Raw genomic sequence first — 21,052 nt, 5'->3', positions numbered from 1 at the left:
TACCCGTGGTGGGCAAAGCACAATTAGCCCATTGTGTAGCTTTGTGCTTGATTACAAAACAAACAATCTTTATCTGGATTATTTTATCCCTATGGGAGCTAGAGACTTTGTTAGTTTACTCGTCCGCAGTATTAAATAGGAAGAAAATTAGAATATATATAAGTTATGGGGACGCCCGATTCTGCCTCTACAGCAGCAATTTGTTTGAAGTAATCAGTCTAATAATATTATAGCGACATCATTTAATTTATCTTCTGTGTTATTTATGCTTCGTAAAAAGAGACGATGCTTAATAAATTGTAGATATGGTAAAGGTGTTTTTAAACAAGAACGAATATACATATATTAAAATAGTTTTGCCTTAAGATGCAATATTTTTATTTTCTATCCAAGCCAAATATTTTCAAAAATGTTATTGTTCTATTATGAATATCAGTTTATAGAATACACAGTGGGAATGAGTAAAATCGTTTCTTAGACAGTTTTCTGCGGCGATACTTTCATTTCGACTCTTGGTAGCCTAGGTTAAATGAAGTTTCTAGTCTTACAATACTGGCGTAATTAGTTCTAGATACTTGAATTAACTTTAAAAATGCTATAGAAGAACCTTTAATCTAGCATTTACTGATATATTTTATTTAGTGGCTTGTTTAAACTACGAAAAGAAAAATTTCCAACGGTTTACTAACTTCCGACTTCCTGATGGAGTAAACCTCAGCCACATAGTTTTATCTAAATAATGTTTCGTTTTTAATGTTTAAGAAACTGTACATTTATATTTTCAGCTATTTAAACTAGCAAAACCTTTCTGTGTGCGATTAATAACTTTTAATAATTCAAGTTATTTTTGTAAAAAAATTGTGATAAGAATTACTTTTATCCCAAACTTTAAGACACAGTTATTAAAATGTGTCAGATATATTTTTACACTCTTGGTAAACTTAACAACAATAGTTTGTTTGTTTCTTTTGAATTTCGCATAAAGCTACACGAGGGCTATCTGCTCTAGCCGTCCCTAATTTATCAGTGAAAGATTAGAAGGATGGTAGCTAGTCATCACCACCCACCGCCAACTCTTGGGCTACTCTTTTACCAACGAATAGTGGGATTGACCGTCAGAATATAACGCCCTCACGGCTGAAAAGGCGAGCATGTTTGGTGTGACGGGGATTCGAACCCGTGACCCTCAGATTGCGAGTCAAGCGTCATAACCACCTAGCCATGCCGGGCAATTTAACAACAATTATAGAATAGACGCGCGTATGTATGTATAATATAAATAACTCAATATTTGTGTATAATTCCAGATGAAAAGTAAAGTTATGAATATGCTCTAAACAAACCAAATTGAATAATAATTGGAATTTATAATATTTTTTTCTGACAAGATATTAAATCACTCTTATAAACGAATGTTAATCATCGAACCCCGATTAACTTTATGCAAGTCAGGCATCTGATGAAACACCATATGAGTTGTAACGCAAGTGATCAGACAATACAGTATAACGTTTTTTAAATGGACATATGATAGGGGTCATTTAATGTATTTATGGTGTTTTCTTCAATATGCAATAAATAGAGCATGTTTAAAATCAAAGTGTTGATAAGATCCTGAAAAGTTAGTTTCCAGGTAATTTCATTGTGTGGTGTGTTTGGCGTCATTTGACAGTTTGCTTGTTTGTTTTGTTTTAGAGTAAAGCCACATTAGATTTAGCATTGCAAGTCCGTAAACTTACCGCTGTACGAGGGACTATTTCTTGAGATGTAACTTATTTTCAAACAGAATCTCATTCATGTTCAGTGAGAATGAAGTCTGGTGAGCTCACAGACCACTCTTTTTCATTAATCTACTTTTCTTCAAACATGTTTTGACCAGTTTAGCAAAGTTGGTCGCTATCAATCATCAGACTAAAGTCAGGATCAAATGCCCTAACACATAGCAACACAAAGTGCGTAAAATACATTCCATATAACGTTTGATACGCCCACTATGTTCATTCCTGTCCAAATGGGTAGTACGTCTCTGTATGAAAACACAATTGGATCTGTTTTCAGAATATCTCCAAAATGAGTATCATCCTACAAAAAGGTGATGAGTGACTCTTTGATCCACTGGAAATGTTTATGGCACCACGGAGTTAAGCCATTTCATTACTTGTTTTGATTAGAGTGAAATTTACCATACTGGACACCTGACACGTAAACTGGTATTATAAAATTTGTTTTTTAAACTGAGAAGGTGTCAAGTTGTGGCTACAAACAAGAAATTTTGTTTCGGAAAAGATATTCTACAATTGCCTCAAGCTACAATTAACAAGTAGCATTCGCCGGTTTGTGTTGCAAACGGTGGTCTATTAACAACACTAAAACTCTTGTAGCCAATCTGTAACAGTCTGCTGTGAAATTGGTCAGCTTTCATTCTTCCCTTTACATGAGTGAAATGTCCAAATGTCTTCTTTGAGATTTAGCCATATTTCATAAACAGTATTAAGCATATTAAGCTGAATTTCATTACATTATCATCACATATTTGATTTGCGTAACAAATTGAACTAATTTTGGTGATTGATAACCAGATATCTGATTTGTTTAACAAATATACGACTAGCATTCTCTTATATCAGTGGGGTCTCATTGTCTTAGCTTATTATTACAATTCTGATTATACTTTATAATATTTCTTACAAATATACTTGCAGTTAGAAGAATCGAGAATATTATTGGAATTTTGTAAAATAAATGGATATATTAATTTTGCTTCAGAGAAAGCTAATCCTTATAATTTCAATACAAATTAGCAAGTGTATGAACATGTTACCAGTAACAAAGTAAATATTTTAGTGTAAAGAAATGAACGTTCATACCGATACTTCATCAACATCAGGGGGTGTGTTGCTAGGTGGTGTAATAAGATGACGTCATCAACACCATGACCCAATTTCCACAAGGTAGTATGAATCAATCACATATAACTATAGTATGTAATGACAGGTCCTCACAATGTTATGCCTAAACATGCACCTTCAGAGAGCAAAATCCAATTTTGATAAAGTAATATATATATAATTGTAGTAATTGTGGTAATGTAATAACGTGATGCTAGATAATTATAGAAAGTACAAGTAGGAAATGTTATTGTTAATGGCAGATAGTAATTATACGTGTGGTTTAAAAAATAAAAGAACAGTTGTATAAGTATGACCTAAAAATGAAAGCACTACATGTTATATAAAGTATACTTTTGTGCAATTAAATGTATTATATAACCCCTTGAAAAGCTCCTTACATCACACGACGTAACATCTAAACGTTCACCACCCATAGGAATGACCCAATTTTCAAGAGCTATCCGAGTTTCTTAACAAAAATGTGTAAGAGGAAGTTAACAGTACAGCAGTTAAGGTGGCCATCTGAAGCCGGAAGTAAACAAACATGACCATGACTCAATTTCGACAAGGTTTTAAAAATCTAATGATGTGATGAGGGAATTAATCCAATTTGTATCTCATTCATATAGATACATCATCAACAACACGTGTTGCTATGTGGTATAATATGCTGACATAATCATATTATACTGCCCAACAGTGTCCACATAGTAACACACTTTTAGGCAATTAAATGTACTATAAAAACTCTTGAAAATCTCCTTACATCACACGACATGACACCTAAACATACAACACCTGAGGGCATGACCCAATATTCAAGAGCTATCTGACTTCTTCTGTAAAAATCTATAAGATTAATAAATTGTAATCTATATCATTATGACAAATATAAAATATTTTCCTGAGATTTGCATTGTTTTGTTATATGATCCACAAACAAGATCATTATGACATAAGAAGATTAAAATTTTATACATAACGTAAATCACTTGAAAAATATCTTTAAAACCTTTATTAATCTTTGTATAATAATGATTATGATATTTGATCATCATAAAAAGTTATATCTGGTAAATGCGTTGTTACATTAAAATGCTCTGTAATAAAATTATGAACACATATATTATGTCATTATATCTCATATATATCTTTATTATACCCGTATTTGGACATCTGTAATAGCCATAATAGTGTCCATACGTTGTCGAATATGGTCCTTGCACAAACTTTTTTATTGTAAGTCCACGTTCAACGGTTCTTTTTGATGAATAACCATATGTTGTGAGTTCGTGGAGATAACACAAGGGAATCAAAATATTCTTCTTTCCCATTTCAACCAAAGTAGACATAGACCCAGTGATTTCCAGATTTATGGCTTGGATACAATTTGATGATAAACAGTTATTTTTCTGCATAGTTAGGTGGGTGATCAATGGCAAACACACCTCCATGTTTCGTTCTCGTACACAAATCTTGTGCGAATACATAATAAATCTTTACACTGTTCATTGCTCCTTAGATATCACTGATGATGTTTCTGGACTAACATTTTACTTAGGCAAACACATTTATACTGTTCCTAATCGTATTTCCATTCGTAGCTTTTCCTGTATTAGCAGGTTAAAGTGCAAATTGCCAGTAGATAGGTGGGGTGTAACATCAAATACAAAGAGTGCATATCCTTCTGAATATTCGTCACATCCTATATCAATCCCATTATCTTGAAACTATTTTCATGTTCCACTAAATAACCTTTCATACCTTCATGCATACAGTTCAGTATCAAAATCGGGTTGTCAAGGTCGAGCAGGAATCAGTTCTTCATCCACATTGATTATAATAAAATTAATACTGAAATTTTTGAAATTGTATGGGTTTTTTTCTTCCAAGATCCATTATATACGTCGTTATGAGCACACACACACTATAACAAAACGTGTCGGTACTTGACTTTAAAATACATTCTTAATAGATGCATGTAAGTTTCCCTGAGGAATTGAAATTGATTTGTACTCTATATAGTTCAAAATATATTTAGCAGTTCGCTTCTGAAAGGCTTTTGCGTGCAACAGAATGACCAAAGGACTAATTTTTACTTTTATAACGTAGATATAAACGTGTTGTAGAACAACTTTGAAATCTCGTTCATCACTTGACATAATATGAAATGCATCTTCATTTTGTACGAGGCCTAGTTTTGAAGTAACACCATTTGGCAAGAATTTGTTTTGCAAAAAGATCTCCAAATGTAAATGGCCAAACATCTTTGACTGTCTCAGGTTGTTATCTATCACTCTTTGATACCATAATTAACTCCTTCGTTGACGTCGAGATCATAAAAACTACCCGCCGGGTACTTTACCCACATAGACATAGTCATGTGGCTTCTCTTGGTTTCTCCATTATAACTCAATAGTGTTTCTATGTAGGCCTTATGGGCAAAGAGATTGTGAGATGTAGAAATGAGTTTGTTATTCAGATGTACACCAGCTTGAAAAAAAGAAAAACAAGAGAACGAAGAAATATATTTACAGGAGTTTGTGGTTTCAAATCGAGGATTAGATATCCAAACAGTTCCATCTTGATAGGCTTCTTCAAAGTATTTGACACGTGTTGGAAACATTTGTCTCGCTAAAACATTCATCTGCTACTTGTCTCTCACATTCTTGAACAAAATTATGTATTGGATATTTAAACTGATGTTATGCATCTCTCTACCCCGATGAAATAGATTCTGTACAGTATACAACACCGTTGAATTGAAATGGTGATTTATACGGGTAGAAATTTGGGACACTCCCGTATTTTCACTACTTTCACACATAATATCATCTATTATAAAAAGATTTGGATTTTTGGGTTGTAAATAATGACAAAATTTTTCAGGTAAACCTTTGAAAAAATGTATGGTAGGAATGATTTGTGTGAAATTAGTATACAACTATTGAAATTCACCATAGAACCATACAATGTTTTTGGAGTAGGGTAAATAATATCACGATAACTTAACAACACATTGCTAACAAAGTGAGTTTTACTGCTTCCATTTGGACCCGACTTATAAACGCCTCAGCTCTGGGACTATTGCTAGATGTCTCTTAAGAAAATGAAAATAACATAAATATGGGATTAATGATTCAAATACGTCAAATTAATATAGTTATTTGTTAACACTATTAGAAATACACTTACTCTATCTTCACTATAATTGGACAGACGTTTCATTCCTCGGGAACTCTGGCTGTTGCTCATGGTGTTTCAGTAGAGAATGAAAGTGTGTATGAATGAGATACAAATTATGTCAATGTCTGTCTTGTCAAATAATGGGTGAAAGTCATTTTTGTTTACTTCCACCTCCAAAATAGCATCTTAATATATAATATTTTGGATATAGCTTTAATTGAAAAAGATAAATATGTTTTAGAGTTGAACTCATTTCTCTTAGCGTAACAAAACAGGTTTGCATAATTTTTGTTTGTGTATTTGAGGTGAAGCGCAAAGCTACACAATGAGCTATTTGCACTCTGTCCACTGCGAGTATCGAGTCCCGATTTCCTTGTAAGTCCTCAGAATAACAAGAAATTCGACCAAGATATTTATTAGAAAGTAATTCTGGACTCATGATAAATTAATAAAGAGGCTGGAAACAATTGCACAATGAAGTAAATGCTCCTTGTTAAATACAAAGCTACACAATGGTTCATCTATGCTCTGCCCAACGAGGGTGTGAAAAATCCAATATTGAGCGTTAGTCCTCAGACTTACAACTGAGCCATCAGAAGACATAAAATCTGGTTTCAATAAAATGACCATCTTTTCCATGCGTTATTCTAGTTAATTACACATTACTTGTTGCATATATTTTAAATAAAATAAAACGAAACATATTTTTTTTTCACTTTCTTAATTTGAAATTAACTTTATTCCTGTAATCTGTTTAAACTGGCCGGTAGAACAAAGATATTGCTCTTATTCTTGTTGTTCCATTCACTAGTTAGATATGGTGGAATGTATGCTTTTCATACTTAATTCTTCATCATTGAATTAGAAACAGGAATTTAATATGATAGAAATGTCACAGGAATTTAATAAATAGAGAATTTTCTAAACAGTTGAACGTTTCTTAACGTTTTAAGGTTCTGTTTGACTGCTGCACATAAGACACTTTCACAAACTCAGTAATTACTTTTCTGCTGTCAAATTATCTTTTCCTAAAACATCTAAAATACCAATATAAGCATACATAACTATTCATCTCTCTCTATGCCTGGTGTCATAAGTTGCTGATGAAATTTGTTAGAACAAATTCAGTTGATTTCCCCAAAGATAGCATTTAAACAGATAAGCAGTAGGATAAACAATCCAAGATTGGCAACCATTTTAACTTAACCAGCTTAATTCCCCGAATGAAGGCTCAAATGAACGAGAAAGTCGGTAGCAAGATACGCGAAGCCGATGCCAAATATAAATGACGTTTAATACCATGCGTAGCACTGTTTGTTTGCTGAATTTTGCGCAAAGCTTTTTCGAAGCTACTTGCGCCAGTTATCACTAATTTTGAAGTGATAGATTAGAAATATCTAGTGGACACCTCCCACTGCTAAGCCTTGGGCTAATATTGCCAAATCAAATAGTGAGATTTGACTGTCACTGTTATACTGCAACCATTTTCCCGCACTTTTTTATCACCTGTGTAACACGAAGACATTTGAACGGTTCATGTTCTATGACTCAAAATAGTAGAAATGAGCGGCACATTCCCTAATTTATAGCATTAATTTTTCAGCTAAGATTTCTGTGCTAGCCTTATATATATATATTACATCAACAACTTATATCCCACCCTCCTGCTTATAGATTGACCTTTATGCTCATAGAATGTTTGTTATCGCGTGTTCCATGAAACAGTATAGTTAGTCAAGAACAATCGAGAAAAATCTCGTATAAAATGCCATCGTGATAATAATAATTATGTTGGGAATATCTCAAACTTTTCAACAAAAATGTTTTTAAAATGCCATTGTAGTGATGAATCTTCGCTAGAATATCTCTTATTTATGATACACTATCAGAATCACAGAATTGTTATTGACATGTGTTCTATAAGTTTCCTTATCAATCATATAATGTTTACTGGGATAACTTCTGTAAAAATTCAGCCAGGGCATTAGTTTTAAACACATAATGTTTGTTGGAATATAACAAAAAATATCTACGTAATCTCATATTTTCACCTGATGCGTTTGCTTTAGCTGCCAGTTTGACCACGTAAATGTCGCTTGTATATCGGGTTTAACTGCCATCATCGCTAGACAATTTTCACTGTAATTATATGTCTGATAAAATAATTGTGCACAGAATATTAAAAACATATCTCAGATAAAATACAATCGAGATTACAGAATATCAATACATATGTGTCAAATTTCATGTGTAATGTACATAAGTTTTTGTAACCACAGTTTGCACATATTACCTTCTTAATCACAGAATGCACAGTGCTACGTGTTATATCAACTACTAGTGTGTTCCAGTGGAACCTATTAGGGAAATCAGATGCTTGACAGAAAATTAATGAGAATTTTTCTTTCGATAAATGGAAAACAAAGAAGCTATTGTTTATAGTGTCTGATAATGTAAATAACTTAATGTTTGTTTGATTGTTTGCAATTAGACACAAGGCTACACAATGGGATATCTGTGTTCTGCCCACTACTGGTATCGAAACCCGGTTTCTAGCGTTGTAAGTCCGCAGACATACCGCCGTGCCACTGGAGGGGGAGGGGCTTCATATAGGAAGGACTAGTCAAAGCACATTTAAACAGTTATTGGAGCTCGATTAATTAAATCATCAACGTGTACGTATAAGAAAAACAGCAGAATGGCTGAACAAAATATTAAATCACCGTATGGTACATATTTACTTGAGTTAATTTACTAATTCTTTAGATATGATTTTTCTTGAATCGAAAACATTCCAGAATCATGTTTGATGTTGCATGACCGCCTGGATCTTGTATTTTTTTTTCGTAACTCATTCTTCTTGGTTACAGCCAGAATGCCAGAAGAATGTTGCTAACATTTGAAGGAAAATAAATGGTTTAGAAGCCAAGCCACGTCTAAGGTTTTATGTAATTGGTAACTACGAGCATCTCTTTGACTATAGATAGATATTCTATTACATTGGAGTTGACGTAACATTGTTCTGCCTCCAACCAGGGACAAGATCGATGGCTCTCGATAGACAAACTGTGGAATGAGACAAGACGTTTACTTAACTGATTTCAGCTAAGATAAAATTTGTCTTAAGAGAAGAGAAAACAGCTGTGGAATGTTTCCAAGGCAGTCACCGGGGCCTGTCAGCGTGACATATGTCGGTAGTTTCAGCCTTATTTCGTTTCTTCCACGTGGAATACCAATCTTACATTCAACATTCGTTTCCTTGTCAGTTTGCTCTAGTAAAACATTCTTCAAATAAATCTAACATTTTGAACTTGTTCTACGGTCATCTTCTCATACATGAATTCAGTTACATTTCACCTAACCTATAATATTTTGTGTTCGAATATCACATTTGATCATGAGTCAGTAGACATTCTTGGGTATAATGTTAACATGATTATCTTTGATAAGTATCTATATCCTGTATTCCAAAGTACATAGTGGTGAATTTTGTTTCAGAAAGGCAAATTAGATCATTCTCTTAATTCTAGAGAAAGTGGTTGTTTTGTTTTGATTGTTTTTTGTTTGTTTTTTAAGTTAAGCACAAAGCTTCACAATGGGCTATCTGTGCTCTGCCCACCACGGGTATAGAAACCCGGATTCTAGCGTTGTAAGTCCGCAGACATACCGCTGTGCTACTGGGGGCTGTTTTGTTTTGAGTAATAGAGAAAAGATGTTTTGAAGTATCCTATTCGCGATCAGTTAAATAACACACAGAAAACTGGTGAAACTCATTCTTGATTTTTACGATTATGTTTTAACATGATTTCGTTAATTAGACCAAAAATATCTAAAGCTTTTATTCTATTCAATGAATTAATTCACGAAGAAAAATTGGAGCGAATGTCTTTACTCCCACGTCTTTGTGCATAAAATATTACTAATTTTAATGCTATGCCGAGAATTATGATATATTTAAAACAAACAAACATTTTCTGAATGACTCATACAAAAACAAACTACTGGCGTTTTGCATTGAAAACTGAGGAACATTGAGAATATTTTCTTTTGTTAGGCCAAACTTTGAAAGTTTTAGTTAGAAGTACATAGATCAGTTTCATTTTTCAAATTAATATTCTGGTGATTTACACGATGAGAAGATAAAAGTTAACTGTAAAATTTGGGTTAAAAGCAAAATATTTCATCTTGTGGTTTACACAAAAAATACATTTGTATGAAAGATTTAATATTTTGGTAATTTACACAGCGATAAAGTTAACTGTAAAATTTAATGTGCAGTGGACTAAGAACACTAAATTGTAAAACATGTAATCCTGTTTTTTTAAAGAATCTAAATTAAACTATAATTTCAGTAATTTTGATATTATACCAATGTATAATTTATTGTAAGTTATGCAATCTTATTTATTATAATAACAAAAGTTTAAGTTTCAACTTAATAATTCTTAGGACTTATAAAGGTTTAATTGCCGACAGTCATTATGATTTACACAAACAATAATTTAAACATAAATTGATGCCCCCTAGTGGCTCGGGCTGCAGGCTTAAAACACTTCGTTCGCAGATTCTGCTTCATCGGGATTTAGGTCATTGTTTGGACCTGGGAGGGTCAGGTGCAATCTTGACCTTTTCCTCCCGCATTAAGAGTGTAATTTCTCCCTGAACATGGGTGTGATTTTAATTTCTCAGCATGAGTGTGGCGTGTCAAATGTTGAACACGACATAAAAGAAGGTATTGTTTTCATGAGTGTTTATCACATGAATTCAATTCCCCTATCAGGGCCATGTTATAGCATAATATTCAATACCTCTATCAGGTCATGTCCATTTATGTTTGAGTCACTTACACTGGGATACACTTGCTATTTATAGTCCATATATTCCAATGTCACTCACATTGTGGCTTATTCTATGTGTATTTACGTAAATACCCTTTTTATAATACACCATATTATAAACTACAAGATGATATATTAGGAAGGTATAGCAATAGGTGACATATTACCAAACTTATGGTACATATTTATGGGTGAGAGGTACTTAGGCTCATTTCCATCATGTATGACATAGCGATCTAGTTTCGTTTTTATGTAGATTTTTCTTGAAGTAGATGAATGATCTGTTTAGAAGTCTGTCATGGAGTGGTTATAAGTTTGAGTATTCGTGTAGGCAGTGAGAATTTGTTGAAGGAGGAACTTTGTATGCGCTGGTGAGTATTGCATTTTGTTGTTTTTGTAGTTTAGTTTTAATTTTGGTAGGTGCAACATTAATCCAGGCTGGGCAAGCATATTCTATAACTGGTCGTCTGTATTGTTTGTATATTTTAATATATCTCTTCTTGTTGTTCCCGTATTATTTTCTGCTATAATTTTAACTTGATTTATTATTTGCCAGATTTTGTTTGAAATTTAATTTATATGTTTTCGCCAGGTTAATTTTGTATCAATATGTGAGACCGAAAATTTTGCTGACGTAGCTGTCTGGAGGAATGTTACATTTAGATATAATTTATGGATGATTTTGATCAGTTTCTTTAGCTTTGCAACTACTAGGATCTGTGTTTTAGGTATATCAATTTTTATTCGTTTCTTGGAATAGTATTCGGTGATGGCATTTAATGAAGGTTGTAGATTTGTAGCTGCTGTACATGGTGTTTCGGTGTGAATTATGAGGTGAAATAAAAACTTTGGGCCATCTAAAGACATGTTGCTCCTCTGGAGTAAAATACTTCGAGTAGGTGCCCTCGACATTTTCCATTTTCTAGGAAGTTGGACAACCACCGAATAATTCCTCACGGAAGTTACATCTCTAACATCCGGAACCTTAGACCTGATTGTAATAAAAGACTTCTCTAAATCTAGAAGGCAAATAACCGTGCACTCTCAGTTGTTTGTGGACATTTCCTGAAACCGTTTTGCACTTCCGGTAATTTGGAATTGTGTTTTAGGTAATTGTTTAATCTTTTACTAACCATTCATTCTAACATTTTTCCTACACAGCTGGTCAGGCTGATTGGTGTGTAACTGTGTGGCTTTTTTGCTGGTTTCCCTTCCTTTAAAAACATGAGAATATTCACTTCCTTTCAAGAGACGGGGATGTACCCTGTTTTCAGGGAGAGGTTAAAAAAATGCCTTGAGGTATTCAAGTAATTACTGAGTTCCATTTTTGAGCAGTATATTTTCTGCTCCTGTTTTTAGTGTGTTTTATTGCTATAGAGGTTTGCGTCGTTGTTTATTTCACTTGTCATGTGTTCATCAAGAATGTTAGTTGTTACTTCTTTGGTTGTTTGTGTAGGGTGTAAAGCCGGGAAGGTTGATGTAAAAATATTTTTGTTTAGTTTTGTTATCTACTTGGTTACGGTAGTGGTAATCGTTTTTTTCTTTTTTACAAATATTTTGTGGGTGTTCTTTAAATAGTTCGGTTTTTTGCGAGTCAGTATATGCTGTTTTGTTACCATGTGCTGGTATTTGGTAGGATTGAGATGGTTTCTTGTTTTGTTTGTAACTTTTTAGGTGGTTCCAGTATTTTTGTGGATTTTGTTTTTCGTTTAAAGTATTACAATTAGTGTTCCAGTTGTCTTATTTTAGTAGTTTAAATTCATTTCTGATTTTGTTACGAAGTGCATTTACTTGTGGTTTCAGTGTTATATCTCTTGTGTTTATACATAGTCTACGTAATCTGCGTCTTTCCTTAATCATGTCTATTTCAATATACAGGTAGTTTGAATTTCGCACAAAGCTACACGAGGGCTGTCTGCGCTAGCATTCCCTAATTTAGCAGTAAAAGACTAGAGGAAAGGAAGGCAGCTAGACCTTACCACTCACCTATAACTCTTGGGCTACTCTTTTACCAACTAATAGTGGATTGACCGCTATATTATAATGTCCTTAAGGCTGAAAGGGGCGAGCATGTTTTTGTCGAACCACGACTTTTTGATTGCGAGTGAAGCGCCCTAACCACCTGATCATGCCAGGCTCCAGTACAGACAGCTCACGGTGTAGCTTTGTACTTAATAAGAAACAAAAACACAAAGTTGATAGTGTTATTTAATTATAAAAGTTGTTGTCAAGGCTACATTAAAAACATTAAGAATCTTCTTGGCTTATTCAAAATCAAATTATTTACAAAAGTAATCATTGTAATGGCTTATACTAAAGTAGTTTGGAAAGAAAATGTATGAGCCAATAGTTTTACACAAATATACAATTAACGGCTACTTCGAATTCTCCTGTGGCTTACACAACGATAATTTTAACTTCAAAATGCATAACCTTGATGGTTTAGTCATATTTCCATTAATTTTGCTGTAGTTTTGGTCTTAAGATTTAACATATCACTTACGAAGAGCCTGATTTGAATTTTTACTTATTTGACTTGATGTTCTGTATACTGTAGATAATAAATAAAATGTATACCTAGAGCTTGTGGTTCTATAATAACTTTGAAAACAATTACTTGCAAATACTTAAAATAAAAAGGTAGAATCGTTATCGAAATCCTGTAATATTCTCAGACTTACTACTTACAATCAGTCAGTCAGAAAGAAGAATGAATATTATGTAATTAGATACTTATTAGTCTGAGTTACTTAAAATTATAATTTTAGCCGAAATTATAATAAATATAGCTTAAAGTTCATGTTAGCGTAGAATAATCACAGGAGCTGTAATGTGAAAAAACGCACCACAAACTTAGTAGTAAAATATAGTTTTATGTATTATTCTCATTCGCGAAGATTTATGCAAGGAATGGGTGGGTATATAAACATTTCTACTTTACTAGAAGGACGGTGTGTTGCTTAATCAACATCATTCAATACATCACAAACTAGGGGAGATGTTACTTAATCATTTTCAAACACTTATATATTACACAACAAAAAAATTGGACATCATATGTTGAGAAGGAGGGGGGGATGTCCTGTTGCGTCGCTGAGGGCCCATTTTGATAGGTAGTGAAAGTGAGTCTATTTCAGGCTCCAATAGTACTTTCCACCAACCATTGATACAAGCTTGAAAATTTAGATATTCATATTTTTTTAAAAAAATAACTCTAAGGACAATGATGATATTTTAGGGTTTATCTCTTGTGTCTATCAGGTGACGTTCTAAAACAACCCATAACGGTATCTGGATTCGTGCCATGAACTCATGGCGAGTTAAGGCAGATTAAAGGTGGCATTTATCTCAAATCGCTATTGTTGATAGAGGCATTATAGCATTTTAATCACAGTATGAGGCAGCATTCATTTCATGATGGGTCATTTAGATATTGTTAATTGGTCAGGTATAGCTTTGGTATCAAGATGATTAGATATTGTTAATTGGTCAGGTATAGCTTAGATATCAAGATGATCATATATTGTTAATTGGTCAGATATAACTTAGGTATCAAGATGATTAGATATTGTTAATTGGTCAGGTATAGCTTAGGTATCAAGATGATCATATATTGTTAATTGGTCAGGTATAACTTAGATATCAAGATGATCATATATTGTTAATTGGTCAGGTATAACATAGATATCAAGATGATTAGATATTGTTAATTGGTCAGGTATAACTTAGATATCAAGATGATCATATATTGTTAATTGGTCAGGTATAACTTAGATATCAAGATGATCATATATTGTTAATTGGTCAGGTATAACTTAGATATCAAGATGATCATATATTGTTAATTGGTCAGGTATAACTTAGATATCAAGATTAAACCATCCATGTTAGAAATATACGGAGATTCATCTCACCAAATTGCAATTACTTCTTCATTCTGTATTTCAGCATTGTAACTCAAACATTCATGTCTACCGATTCCTTACAGTTATGATAAAATGAAGGCTGCATTTTATGCATACAATCTAGTAGAATCTGGACCCCTGTACATAATGACTGTGCTCACCTGCAAATCCTAAATTCTCATTAAAGTCCTAGGTCACGTGTGGTTTCGTTTTACGGCAACACCCAAAATTGATACTATCCAAGGAACATATAATTTTGGACGGCCAAGCAGGTAATCTAGATTTTCATATCCATTTATATTACATTTATTCGGTACATTGCTGAAGTTAGGTTTGATTTATAAATGGACAAACCTTACAAACACTAACCACGATAGGGGCTTGAAAAACAATATTTTTTTTATAAGATCTACGAATTAATTTCCTCACAGATATTTAACATCCATTTCAGCTGTGTTATATTAAACCAACGAAGCATTTGTTGCTGGATTTATACACAATCTAAATTTTTAAAGATATGATTGACGAATCAATAGAACCAAGTAGTATAAAAATAACTAACGATCAACAGACGTCGGAAAATATCAAATTGATGACATGTCTGAAATCTTTGAAACGCAATTCAGATATAATTCGGAGGTACAGAATCAAAAACTCATTCTCCAGTTGATATTTAATAAAGTTCCACAATTGATGACCAGATTTATTCCTTAAGAAAGTATTCCAAGTTGATTACTGTGTAAACAATTGACAGTAATGTATGGAGATATATATAAACACAGTGTTCAAACTTTCTATATGTGTAGACGAAAAATTTGCTATCACAGCATACATTTGATGTAGCACTTTGTAAACTTAAACGTGAAAACAAGCAATGCACCAACCACCTGTCTCTCTCTCACTCTGTTTGAACACATATCTGTTTAACATTCAAAATAATATTCAGCTGTCTGTTGACTCTCTCAGTTCAGCACAGCGAGTGATCTCACTCTCCAGATCTAAAGGTAATGTCTGACTCAGTAGAGTCATAATAATGTTCATAACCGAACTTGAAAACGTATGAAACTAGTATTCCTCTTTAAGATAGTCTTCAGTATAGTATAATGGCAAATCAACTATTAAATCTACAGTTTTTATTTCTAAATCTAGTTTAAGTTAAAATATCATGCTAGAGATTGATTACTTAGATAGACTATATATATTTGCCAGGCCCTAGGCTATAAAAAGAAGAGACAAAAATAAAAACAGATAAATAATGATAGACAGACAGAAACCAGCTAAACAGATACATAGAAAGACAAAGGGAGTTATAAAGTGAGTGTAACTAATAGCTTCAGAAACGTATAAAGACATTTATCTATCTGTTTATCTAACTATAGTTGTTCGTTAGCTAGTTAAATAAATAGAAACATATAAAGATAAATGGCTAAGTTAAGACTGATAATTTTCAGACTCTGACTTGTGAACTAGAGGTTCAGATTATTTTTGGTCGTCTAGCTAATCACTAGTTATTGTTGTTTATACGTGCGCGCACGTGTGTGTGTGTGTGTGCTTGTTTTTTGAGGAGCTTAAGTGAGTATGAATAACAAATGACCTTCATCAGTTTTAATGTATTATGAAAATTCCGAGCTGACTTTGAATAATTTCTAAACTATGTTCGATAATATGTAAATAAGCTTTAACCTGATAAGCCATAACGCCATCTTACCATCGATGACAAAAGGGAATAATTTTACATTAATTTAAAATATTTTTTGCCAAACTCGCCGCTGATTACTGACCTTTTATCTAATGAAACATAGCTGACTTTTTTAAACTATCTTTCAGAAGCAAACACTTTTCACAAAAATGTTTTTTATCATAACGATGGAAACATATTTCAATCGTATATTCAATGATAAGTTTCAAAATTATGTTATGAACCTGCATTACAGACACGGAAAAAGATAGAGAAGCTAAGCCAAGCTAAAGCTCTCACATTAGAATATCATAACATTTCTCTAAGACATGAAATAAAATATACTGTTGGAAAATGATTAACTTATCTACATTTATTCACTTGGCTTCTTCTACGGAATCAAATAATATATTTCGCTATCTATCACTGCACATTGCTCTAATATATCTATCGTTATCACTGCACATTGCTCTAATCTAAGATCGTTAAACTCATATTTATATTCATACTTTAAAAATAAACGAAAGTTACGTGAAAGTTTCATTATTATTTTTATTGATATTATTCATTATTATTATTACTAATCGAATATTTAATGATGATTATAAATAGAAACTAATTAGAGTTTCGCATAAAAATAAAAAAATATATGGACTACAGATTACCAGAAATAAATATAAATTGACTAGAAGATAAATAGATGAGAAAAAGGAGAAAGACAGATCTAATGGTTCATAGAATAAATGAAAGAAACAGAGATAAATAATTAAAAAGTTAGTATTTGAAGATGTAGGCGGATTTAGGGCTGCGGGATTGAAGGTCGAAAGCTTAAGATGTAATACAGCACTGAGTACATTATGAATTTTCATCTGAGGGAATATTGTAACTGGGAAGTCTCTCAGTTAAGAGTGGCCGCATGGACGGCTAGTGCTTCTGACTGACTTTTCTCGCTGTTATCAGTGTTTTTAAATTACGGATTACTGTGATTCTTTCTTTGATCTGAGCGTTGTGTCATCAGGTGGTGTATAAGATGCCCATCAGATTAAAAGTACATAATACCATGCACAGACTGAAAGAGAGGCAGTTGAAACGTTAAACGTTTTTTTCTGGAATATTTAAATATAAATGGTCAGAAAATGTTTAGAACTAATCAATTAGCGTTAAGCGTCAGTTTTAAAACGAGTTAAATAAACATAAATGGTCAGAAAACGTAATTAACTAATAAATTGGTGTTTTATAGCGACTGTATTAATTATAGTCATGTTGAGACAGATTGATCAAATTTGTGTTGGCTCCACTTCTTGGAACTATGACGTCACGGCCGCCTGTCATGGCGACCTAGCAAAGCGCCCAAAACAACTCGCCCCTGGTGACACTTTGTGGGACTATGACGTCATCGTCTTTGATCGTCTCTCCCCCTTCCCCTCCCCTCGTGTAACATCTAAAGTGCTTACAACAACTAATGCTACTAAATAATCTACACTGACACTTGTTTGGACAAGATATTAACTGAAAAACATTTATCATTATAGCAAAAAACAAACAACATTTACTAAAACTTCATATTTCGAGATTTTTAAAAACATTAAATATTCCCTTATTTGCAGCATGAAATAATACAAAAAGATATTTAGACTTTAAGTGTTCTCAGAAAGTGTTCGAACAACAATATATAATTTTTCAAATATAAACAATAAAGAAATCAGAAAGATTCACATATTTTTATTTTACTTAAATATTTATTATTTTGAGAACTAAAGAAAATTAAATATTTTTGTCAGCGGATATGTACTATTTTCAAATACATAGCATATCAAAAGTTTTTGTTAAATGTGCACATGATATTTATGTAAGTATGTTTTCAATGTTTAAATAAGTTGTTTCCGTTGGCTTTAGATTAAACGTAGCAGCATTTCCTTACATTTGGACGTCTTTTTTTTTATTTGCTTTATCATTTAAAGGAAAATTATTCGATAACTTTAAATTCCAAAATAGTTCTATGTAAATATACGCAGATTTTACTGTAAAAAAAAAGTTCGGAATTTATAGAGTATTTTTAATTAAAGAAGTGTTGAAGAAATTTCAGAAAGTTAACGTTTTGAGAAAATGTACAGCTTAGAAAGTTTGCTTATTAATTTTGAAAATCTGTGAGTTTAGACAGTCTTCTCAGTAAGAACAATCCTACGCCAGAAGACTCGGAGCTTAAGCAGGTTGTTCAGCAAGAAAATTCCTATTTATGAATGCTGAGATTTTATAAATTCTGCTCAGTAAGAACGTACCTATTTGCAGCGATAAGAGTTAAGTATAGGTATAAGAGTTAAGGAAGAATTATCCATAAGAAAATTGTCTACTAATGCCTGAGAGAGCCCACAATGTAGTAAATTCACTTCTTAAGAAAGTTTCTATTTAAAAGTGATGGAAGTTTAGGAATATTAGCCAGTGGCAAAGTACGTATTCCAGAGAGATGAGAGCCATGAATCAATGTTGGTTCCAACTAAATATCAAATAGTTATAATTGTTTATATACACTCTTGAAATTATTTTATTATATACAAATGTATATATATATTGGTAGGTTAATGAACCTACTCTCTATCTCTATGATGCGTATATTGCTAGTTTTCTTTCAGCAACCAAATAATTCAAAACACATTTTCCGAAGTTGAAAATAATTTTAAAATCTTTGCTCGCAGAAAAGGCATTCTGTCTTTTATAAAGTAGAAAATGTTTCTGAATTTTATAAACATCGTTATACTGTAACATCGTTCATGAAAAGCCAGGAAACTATCTTGCAGTACCTTGTATCATTCAAAGAAACTGCATTATGTATGTTGTTTATATATCTATGACTGTTTCATTTTATTATCTAGATACCAACGGAACGACCGATGTCATTACCACAAAGTACGCTTCAGATGACGGGGTTTTACCTTTAGAGGAATACTGGAGCGTTGGAGGGTACGCTATTCCAATCACTGGCAACATTACCATGAAAGATGCTACCTGCCAGTTAGGCCAGACAGCTTACCTGCACTGTGTTGTCGACAATCTTGGAGATAAAACGGTAGGTTTTTCATTGGAACTAAATGATACCCAGAAAAGTATCCTACTCATAATGATCACTATGATACATTCTCGTATCCCGGAACCTCGCTCGTGTTCAGCCACTTGTAACAACCACACACTCTCACACTGAGATATGATATTCAGCTCACTTGTAACTTATAATCTTAATATACACTCTTGTTCTGTAATTTTGTAAATATGTGACTTGTGACTTTCATACACATATGTGATATTCACACATTTATTTTTCCTGGATATTGAAGTTCATGCCACGAGAAACATTCCTACTGGATATGATAGGTGAATTAAACTTTTTGGTGGTTAGGCGCCCCCCCCCTCCCACAGTGGCACAGCGGTATGTCTGCGGACTTACAACGCTAGAAACCGGGTTTCGATACTTGTGGTGGGCAGATCACAGATAGCCCATTGTGTAGCTTTGTGCTTAATTCCAAACAAGCTTGGTGGTTAGGCTTCAGAATGAGTAGTAGCATGATAGGCACTAAGGGTTGTACAAAAAGTGACAAATGTCATACTTCCCAACTAAGAAAAGGGTAAGAATAACTTATCCTTGACTACCTCACTACACTTTTACCATGGAAACAAATCTGCAGATCATACGATGTTATATCGTAGATATTTGCGCCAAATTCAAAAACAAACAAACAAATCAGCCGTGAGGGTATTATAATGCGATGGTTGGTCTCGCTTTTCGTTGTTAAAAAGCGTGGCCCCAGCGTTGACGGTGGGTGGTTTGACTAGCTGCCTTCTCTCTCTCTCTAGTCTATCCAGGTACCCTCGACTAGTTTTGCACGATATTCAAGAAGCCATGCAAAGATATATATTCATTACTCAGTTTTGGTATAAAACTCGAAAGAAATAGTTTCCTTGAGAATATTTATCAGAGTAATATTTTGAATTTGCAAGAAGTTTTTATTCTTATAAAATATATTATTCATAGAGATGATATCATGGTTCTTTACAAAATATCCAAAAGCTGTATAGTTGGTAATTTAACTGTTAACATCACGAACATTCGCTTTAATGCGTTTTCGTAAAGGGTGGTTTGCCTATTGTGGGTTACAGAACAAACATAATATATTCGAATTTGTACATTACTTTTACCTTTGAATAACAAAGGAAACTTATACACGTTTATATACAGCACATGTGGTGTTATTATGTCGCTTAGAGAGGCACAGAGAGAATGTGGGCTACAACAGAGTTAAGTGACTTCTCAGTCATCCGGATGGCGTTTAAATCCCTGGGATCCTATATATAGTGTAATATTAAAATAGGTATAGGTGAAATGTTTTCCCTTTCGTTATTATCTTCTTAGGCTGAAGAGAAAACACATGCCTTATAATGTTTATTTTATTTTTTATTGTAGCTGTTGGTACATAGCATGTTGGCCCGGCATGGCCAGGTGGTTAGGGCGCTCGACTCGCAATCTGTGGGTCGCGGGTTTGAATCCCCCGTCACACCAAACAT

At 33.2% G+C, this 21,052-nt stretch overlaps 1 protein-coding gene across 1 annotated transcript in view; it reads left to right on the top strand.

The window, feature by feature from the left end:
• Positions 1–21,052, top strand: part of LOC106460571 (zwei Ig domain protein zig-8-like) — a 147,959-nt gene that overhangs the window by 93,171 nt on the left and 33,736 nt on the right. The window contains exon 2 of the mRNA XM_022387321.1: positions 19,369–19,562. Coding sequence (XP_022243029.1) covers positions 19,369–19,562 — 194 coding nt within the window. The remainder of the gene's footprint in view (positions 1–19,368; positions 19,563–21,052) is intronic.

Source organism: Limulus polyphemus, unplaced genomic scaffold, assembly GCF_000517525.1.
Source record: "Limulus polyphemus unplaced genomic scaffold, Limulus_polyphemus-2.1.2 Scaffold797, whole genome shotgun sequence".
Lineage (NCBI taxonomy): Eukaryota > Metazoa > Arthropoda > Merostomata > Xiphosura > Limulidae > Limulus > Limulus polyphemus.
The sequence above is the reverse complement of the archived record's forward strand: the minus strand, read 5'-3'. Positions and strand labels throughout refer to the sequence as shown.